At 44.5% G+C, this 8,698-nt stretch overlaps 1 protein-coding gene across 1 annotated transcript in view; it reads right to left on the reverse strand.

The window, feature by feature from the left end:
- Window positions 1-1,478, reverse strand: part of CFTR (CF transmembrane conductance regulator) — an 87,582-nt gene extending 86,104 nt beyond the window's left edge. The window contains exon 1 of the mRNA XM_054277779.1: window positions 1,426-1,478. Within this exon, the coding sequence (XP_054133754.1) occupies window positions 1,426-1,478 (53 nt within the window). The remainder of the gene's footprint in view (window positions 1-1,425) is intronic.
- Window positions 1,479-8,698: the final 7,220 nt, after the last annotated feature.

Genomic DNA, 8,698 nt, shown 5'->3' on the forward strand with positions numbered 1-8,698 from the left:
ATGGAAACTTTCACTATGGTAGGAATTAGACATGTCTTTGCTTTATCTTATTGAGTTTTTTCCTTCACACCTTCAACAACCTAGGTTCTAGGGTGATAAATTTATAGAAGTTTATGAATAAAAAAAAAATAAATACAGCAAGTGGCCCCCTCAAGCTACTAAATTAAGATACTTTTTTTCTACAGGTTTCTGTCTTACACTTCACAGCAGCACTGACTGAAGCATCATTTATGGAGAATTTATAATTGCTTACATCCCTGCCATGCATATCTCTGGTTCTAACAGTATTTGGCAGCAAGCAAGGCTTCTTTCCCACTGCAGCACCTTTGGAGAAAATGTGTAGGATCACTACATTTACCTAGATGTTTGTAAAACTTTAGGAACAGATTATATTTGGGATTATTCCCCTCTATCATATCTGGCTAAAATGAGCCAAAAGGGGAGAGACAGGCAAACAGTGACTCATACAGAGTCCCATTAAGAAACTTTTAAAAACATCCAGACCAACCTGCTGAAAGCTATCCCAAAAGCGTTTAAAAGTGAGCTAAAAGCCCTCAGTTTTTCAGGCAGAGACCTCATGACAATGTTATAGTTTTACACCATGTGCTCTCTCTTTAGTCATCAGGTTCACATCTTACACATGATTTCCTCCTGCCCTTCCTTGCCATGCAAGAGACCCTCCAGTAACAAAAGGGGGAACCAGTACTCTGGCAAAACCAGTGCTGTGTGGGCCAATGCCAAAAAGATTATTTGTTCTTTCCAGTTCACAGTGTCATTTCTAGCTATGTCACATAAGACGTATTCAGCTTCCATATTGTCTTACAAAGTAATTGTGCCCAGGCACCGGTATTGGCTCCTTCTCCTTTTATTTGAAGTTTTTAGAAAGAAAAGGCACTAGGGAGTTAGTTTGTAAGAGAACATTTTCAAGGCTTGCAAGGAATTGTTTCCAGTAAGATCATATATTGCACTTGCACATTGAGCAAATGCTAAACACTCAAAGAGCCAAACAGAAGGAATCCTTGTTCTGAGAGCATTTCCCCTCTGCTCCCTACCACCCCACGGTGTTCTCAAAGTTTACATGAAATAACAGATTAACTAGTTGAGCAACTACCAAAGGTTGCTCAAATTATGTCATAAATTCATCTGTTCGGGTCCAGCACAGGTTTATGACACCTGACGGAGCCCATTCCCGGTGCTAAAACCCCAGCAACAACAACAAAAAAGAGTGATCTCATCAACCAGCGAGACTCCCACCGCTCTCCCCGCAGGCCATTCCAGAGCTCACGGACTCCCGGTGCCCGGTTCCCCTCTGGGCTGGGCTGGGCTGGGCGGGGGGCGCGGAGCCCCCTGAGCTCCCCGCCCGCCGCTGCCCAGCCCGGCCCGCTGCCCCCGCCCGCACGCGTCCCGCCGCACCGGGGCTCCCACCTGAAGAAAAGTTTGGAGAAGATGTTCGCCTTCTCCAGGGGAGACCTCTGCATGGTGAGGTGAGGCGCGGTGAGATGCGATGAGCGGGGAACCGGAGGCAGCCGCTAATCGCTGACGCCTCGCTCGCCCACTCCGCTCCTGCGGCTCTCCCACCTTATCCGCCCGGCCGCTCTGATGTCACCGTCCGCCTCCTGCCCCGGCCCCTCTCCCCGCCTCTGCTTTGCCCCGGTTCAAAGGCGGGCGGGCTGGGGCCCTAGCCCGTGCGCTGCCGCCGCCGCTCCTCCCCCGCCTCCCCGCCGCGCCCGGCACCGCGCACCGGGCGCGCCCCGCTCTCCCCCCGCAGCCTCTCCTCCCCGGCTCCCCGAGGGCTCCCATCCAGCCCGTTACCTCCACCTGCCGACCCAGCTTCCCGAGCCGCCCCACCCCGGTCTCCAGCCTCTCCCCAGCACGAATCCCCTCTTCTGACCAAGTGCCGAGGTGGGGAGAGCACCCCTCCCGATGCGCCTTCTGCCCTCTGTCCAGGGCATCGGGGACAGCGCAGCGAGGACAGCCCCGGCGGGGCGTGGACACCCCCTCGCCCTGCCGAGCGCGCAGCTCCTCACCGCGGAGCCTGTCCCGGTACACCGGGCGCCTTTTGCAGCCCACCGAGACCCGCGGGGCCGAGGCGGCGTTGGCCTCGGTGGGCACCCGTGGCCAGGAGCCCCCGACCGCCGCCCCACGCCGGTGCGGCCCCGAGGGCGAGCGTGGCGGCCCACGGGCTGAAGGCAGAGGGAGGGCGGTCGGCACGGGGAAGGGTGCGGGACAAGCGCGATCATGCACACTTTAAAGTACACTTGCTTCAGTTTTTCAAGTTCTCTGTCAGGCCCGTACCTGAACCGAGACGATAGGAACTAAAGTTACATCTGTAGTGTTATATCTTTATTAAGTTATATCTTTAGTAAGTAAGTAATCAAACGCCCAGATCTAAACTAAGGCTGTTTCTGAAGCTTTATATGTGTGACATACAAACAAAATCACTGCTTTAATGGCACACAACAGAAAGCATACTTGAGAGAGACAAAGATGACAAGAAGCAAGAAAAAAGAATATGTGATTTAATTCTGTGCAGGATTTTATTTTACTTGCTGCTTTTTTTTTTTTTTAATATTTACACACTCCAGTGTCCTTTCATTTCTGTAACTTAAAAAAAATACTAATGGAAAAGACCATGCTTTCTTAATAATGCAGACGCTGCCCTCTAAACTGGCTCTGTAAAGAAGCGAACGTACTTTTCCACGGACTTATAGCTTGCGCTACAATTTAACCAACTGTTACTCTTTGCAAACTTGCAGACACTTTTTATTTGAAAGTTTCTCGCTACACCCCGCTGTGCTTTCCTAAAGAATTCCGCTTTGCCTTGACATTTCTTCCTCGTAGATCGCCGAGCCAACAAGTGCCCTCTTACCCTGTCACGGCACCGGGCTCCTTTTTGTCTCAGACCTCCCTCGAATCCTTCCCGATTCTGCTTTATTAATGACAAAACCAGTAAGAAACGCGGGCAGGCAGGACTCCAGGAAACTGTCCGCATTTTATCATGTCCTCAGACAATACGTAGAGGCAGGGCTAAATCCGCCCAGGCTCCAGGACAACAGCGCGGAGCCCTTCGGCATCCTGCCACCTAGTGGAGCCGGGCCCGGGGCGCCAGCGCATCCCGCACCGCGCGCCCCAGTGCAGCCCCTACTGCACTGCGCACCGCATCCCGCACCTCACTGCACCCCCTACTGCACCGCACCGCACTGCACCCCACACCGCACCCCACACCGCAATGCACCTCCTACTGCACCGCACCCCACACCGCAATGCATCCCCTACTGCACCACACCCCCTACTGCACCGCATCCCGCACCGCACCGCAATGCACGCTACACTGAACTGAGCACTGCACTGCACCCCGCACCGCACCGCAATGCACGCTACACTGAATTGGGCACTGCACCGCACCCCGCACCGCACCCCCCAATTCACCCCGCACTGAACTGCGCACCCCAATGCACCCCGCACTGCACCCGCACCGCACCCACACCGCACCCGCACCGCGGCAGCCGGGGGAAGGCGGGATCAGCTTCTCCGGGTGTTCGGTGCTGCGCACCTGACAGGCACCTCCCGCCAGCCCCCAGCCCCTCCAGAGTTCAGGGAGTTTAAGTAGGAGCACGAACCAGGATTCAGATTCCCCCTCTGCGCCAGCCAGGGCAGGGCTGGGATCCCACATGCTCCATCGGCCTCTGAGAGAAGTTCTTTGGGTAGGCCCTGACATGCAGCTCACCTAGATCCTCCAAATTTTTTCACTTCACTAAAAAATGGTGAAATGTTAATTTAAATACAGAATCAGAGAATCAACTTTGTTGGAGAAGACCTTTGAGACCAACGAGTCAGACTGGAAACCCATTCTTCTAAACAGTACACACTAGCCTGCTACAGGCTCTTCCCCTTTCTAGCCTTTGGATCTCTGGCATAAGTGAATAAAGCAGAAACTGAGCAGAGGATTAGACTTCTTTTTTTTAAATTAACATTAGAAAGTGAGGTATGTTAGTAATTTGAAACCATTAGTGGATCAAGTCCAAACTAGTTAAAATGTCAATTGGTAGTGAAGTATTCTTCATAACAGTATCTCCCTGTGGCTATTACCATAAGAGCTGATTTGCACACAGGTAGCAAATTTGGGACTAACAAAGACATCCCATCAATCATCACTGATTATGTAATTTTTCTTACATGAAAAATTCCACGAACTTTCCCTAATTTTGAACACTTCTTCTCTAAACTTAGAATATTTCTTTGCCTACTTTCTTAAGTACCAGCTATAGTTCATCAAAATCCATGGAGTGATGACTTCCCTGCTCTGCTCTGGGATCCAATAATTTCGCAAATAAATCAGATGCTTTCGCATTCACACATCCCTCAGTCAAAAACTCCTGAACTATTGGTTTTGTTTTACACATTTATTGTCATTTTCCTCTCATGTATCCACAACATTTCCACTGGTACATTTCCTTGCCTTTTTCAGAGTCCTAACCTTCCCAGGGATCTTGACATAGTCAGCTGACACAAAAGTAAAACTTGTCATTAGCGTTACTGACTGTAATATTTCTGTTCTTCTCTAGGGACTGAAATACCTCCAACTTAAGTATTATCTATGCATTTCATTTAATTGAATTTCTTTCACTTTTACAGAAATGCAACTTGATACAACAGTTTCCTTTAGGTGTATCCATATCCACCATCTATTGGACTTTACTTTGAAGAAAGCACAGTGAGGCTGAGTTGGCCAGGCATGAGAACAGGAGGATGAGTAGAGCTGGCTCCCTGTGCCATCCCAGGGATGAATAATTAGTAGAGCTGGCTCCCTGTGCCATCCCAGGGATGAATAGTTAGTAGAGCTGGCTCCCTGTGCCATCCCAGGCATGAGTATGAGAGCAGAGCTGGTTCCCTGGCCCCCACACTTGTGCAGGGGTAACTCAACCAGGTGAGAACCAACAGGCTGTGGGCAGTCTGAAGTCACACATGGGGAACAGACTGGCTGGTTAAGGTGCTTCCATGTTTATGGCAACTTAAAGTGATTTCTACCCTGGGAGCTGTACCTTGACCTCTCTCCTGCCTTTGGGTACATGTTCCCATTCTGCTTCAAAGCCACCAGACTGCACATAAAGTTGTGTAGGACTTCTGACCTAGCTGAAAGCTCCACCACAGTGGTGCATTTTCACTGGGATATGAACTTAGGAGGAAGAAAATTCACTTAGCACTTTGCCATGGTGAGTAAGGGTACAAACCCATGGCAAGGAGCAAGGCAGAGAAAGGCAGGGCATGGATTTGCTTTACATGCCATGAAGTCACCAAAGGAGCCTTCCCTTCCCTTCCCTTCCCTTCCCTTCCCTTCCCTTCCCTTCCCTTCCCTTCCCTTCCCTTCCCTTCCCTTCCCTTCCCTTCCCTTCCCTTCCCTTGGTACAGCAATACATTGGGGGTCTGGGGCTTGCTTGTTTTTTAATCCAACTGCTGGTTTTCAAGAAGAGGAGAAGAAGATGATTTAGTTGATTGGTGGTGATTTTTCAAAGATTCAGCTTTATAGATCTTGATGGTCTTTTGCAACCATAATGATTCTATGATTCTAAAATAATAATTATATTTAGATTTTTGATTAATATCACCGGACAAAGGGGTATAAATTTGTAGTAGAAAGCATGATCATATGATCATATTAAATACAATCTCCTCAGAAAATGAAGCTAAAGAGCTGTCAAAAATAACACTTTAAGTCACCGTTTTTCTGTTGTTGCTTAAAATGAAACAGTTCTTTTTTCAGTCTCTCAATTCTGATCTTCTGAAAGAAAAAGTTCTGCACTGACCTACCAATCACATTTCTAATCAAACCCGCAAATTTTTTCTGAATATTTTAATTAACTGGAAACTACCTTTTTTGTAATTAATTTTGTTTCTCAATGTCTCATTCAACCCCAAAGAAATCTGATTTATTTTCTTCTTCTTTTTTTTTTTTTTTTTAATAAAAGCATAGAACTCTATCCACAAATCTGACACTGGTCTTTATCTCAAGCTTTCCTGTACAGTCAGTTGGACCTGGGTTCCCTTCATCATTCCAAGTAATTTCAACAATGGTGGGAAGCCTTACTTCAAATCAATTTAAAAGAATGACCTTAGCATGTGGGTCAGGTAGAGGTCCTCTTACCTCTTAAGCTGGGAAAGTAGTCTGGCCACTTTTCCATAGGGTAGGGCTTTAATCTACCCTACAGCTGCCAGTTACAAAAAAACTGATTACTCTGTCTCAGAGCTGCTTGCACACATTAATAAACTACTCAAAACAAGGCAATAACAATGAAAGAACTCTGTCAACTACAGTTTTAAGTAAATATACAATTTATCATTCAGCACAAGCATTCTACCTGATGACTTATGAATATCTACTCCAAGTTGCTCAAGTCCTCAGAGTATTCTCTAGCTATGGACAAATCAGCAACATCTTACTTTACATACTGTTTGTCAGTTTTGGCATATACCACTATGAATTCCAAAGAGCTTCTCTATTCCCAGGAAATATATTGAAAATTGGATCTTAATCAAGATAAAAGCTATAACAGCATTCACTTGAAAAGTAAACTATTCTCAGATATTTACCAGGCAAATATTTTTTGAGTCCATATTCATAATACTTTTAGAATATAGATGGACATGCAGAAAATGCCAGACTGACAGCTGTTGGATCCATTTCCACAAGTAAAAACTGCATCCCAGTACCTTGTCTTAATACTGCTAAAATTGCTTCAGCCAATGCTTCAAGTATTAGCAGATTAACATTCCTAATCTGTGCACACTGGATACTTTTGGCAAGCAGAGTCATGTGTGCTTCACCAGTATCTATGTTAGTTCAATACATGATCTCAAAACATATGGAAACCAGTTTAATATTCCAGAGAAACTAAGTAGATCTTTTACGAGGCATGTGCTTCTGTGGCACAACATATGCAGCAGGGAGGTGAAGTACCATGAAAGTATCAGACCTTTCATTCTGGACAGGTAAATCTGCCAAAATGGCAGATCCCATTTTGGTAAGATCTTACAGGGAAATAACAAGAGGGAAAACAGTGATGAATACAGCACAGGCTTGATGAAGGAATAGCAGAATAGCACTATGTCGGTGCTCGGTATGGTGCAACTCACACTGAATTTGCAGAGGTTGATTTTTCAGGCACTACACACCAACTTCTTCAAAGCACTTTAAATTGCACACAATTTTCAACAATAATTGTAACATCATACTACATGGAACCATCAGACAAAAGTCAGATATGTTCATGTGCTGTCATTTGGTCTATGGAGTTAATAAATAGTACAATACCTTTTTAAACAGGAAGGTATTTTTAAGCCTTTTGAAACTGTAGACACACATAAAGGGAAATGTAAATGTATTCTTTCATTCAGAAGCACATGACTCTGTGACAACCTATTTCTATTTATCTATCTATTTACCAATGCATCAAAACAAGTATAAACTTTTAGACCTACTGATGTCATTTTGGTCTGCCTTTCTGCATGACCTATCAAAGTACTGACTGAAATCTTGCTGACTAAGTTTATGTCAAATAAAGTCCTAAAAGACCTAGAATCTGAACAGAGGTAGTTCAGACTTTGGCCTTGATTACAAAATGATACTACTTATTTTTCCAGAAGATTTCTTAAAATGGTGAAAACCCTCTGTTACTAACTCTTGTAATATCAAGACTTGTGGTTGGTTTTAACAGCTTGTTCACAGCTTAATCAGAAAACAGTCATTCTCCTGGCAGATAGGGTATCTGCATTAAAATAAAATTTAAAAAAAAGAAAAAGAGAGACAACTTTTGACAAACATTGAAGCTAATGGAAAAAAAACCAGGTACCAAATGTAGGGTACGTCTTTTCACTTTACACTTGATAAAATATATTTGGTTCTTTGGAAGTTGCAGTAGAAAATAGTTTTCTGAAAACTTCAGGGTTTTTTTTGCTTTCAGTCTAGAAGTAGTGAGGGGAGTTAAGAGCTTGAAAATCCAAGTCAGACAAGCTTGCAAGGTTTATGTTTCCAAAGATAGCTTAAACTTCTTCCTCTTCATACTGTCATGTAATAATCCCAGAACAATGGTATTATTGAAGTTAAAAGGGCAAAAATCCAAGACTGATACCTTCTGTGACTCAATAAAGGACACACGCCGGCAATCTTAAACAGCTGAGCAACAAAGATTATTGAACTACCTAGGGCATAACAAAAAGTGCTTAATTATTTACAACTGCTTAAAAGAGAAAGGGCTTGAGTTCCTGTCAGAGCCCTGAGACTGGAATTATCTTTACTGGAATGTTACTGCTAAGATCGTGCAGTATAAACTCTACCATGTGAATCCATGCAGCACGATGGATCCTTAACCCATTTCTTTTTGAAAGTATGCTTAGTTTGCTGTATGCTACTCTTGCCTAAAACAACTCATTGTGGGTCCAAATATTTTCTGAACTTAATGGAAAAAGTTAGAAGCAAGCCACCATTATTCCAGTTGCAAAAGAACTGTAAGACTTGGTCTTTTTTTCTAGTCTTAAATGGTCTAAAATTGCCTCTGCAATTGCCTTTTCAATAAGGAAGTTGCCTTAATACTCAGAATAAAAAATAAAGTAAAATAAAATAAAGTAAAATAAAATAAAATAAAAGTAAAATAAAATAAAATAAAATAAAATAAAATAAAATAAAATAAAGTAAAGTAAAATA

This window comes from Melozone crissalis, unplaced genomic scaffold, assembly GCF_028551555.1.
Source record: "Melozone crissalis strain CALT ecotype California unplaced genomic scaffold, PUWL_Pcris_2 ptg000004l_1, whole genome shotgun sequence".
Classification (NCBI taxonomy): Eukaryota; Metazoa; Chordata; class Aves; order Passeriformes; family Passerellidae; genus Melozone; species Melozone crissalis.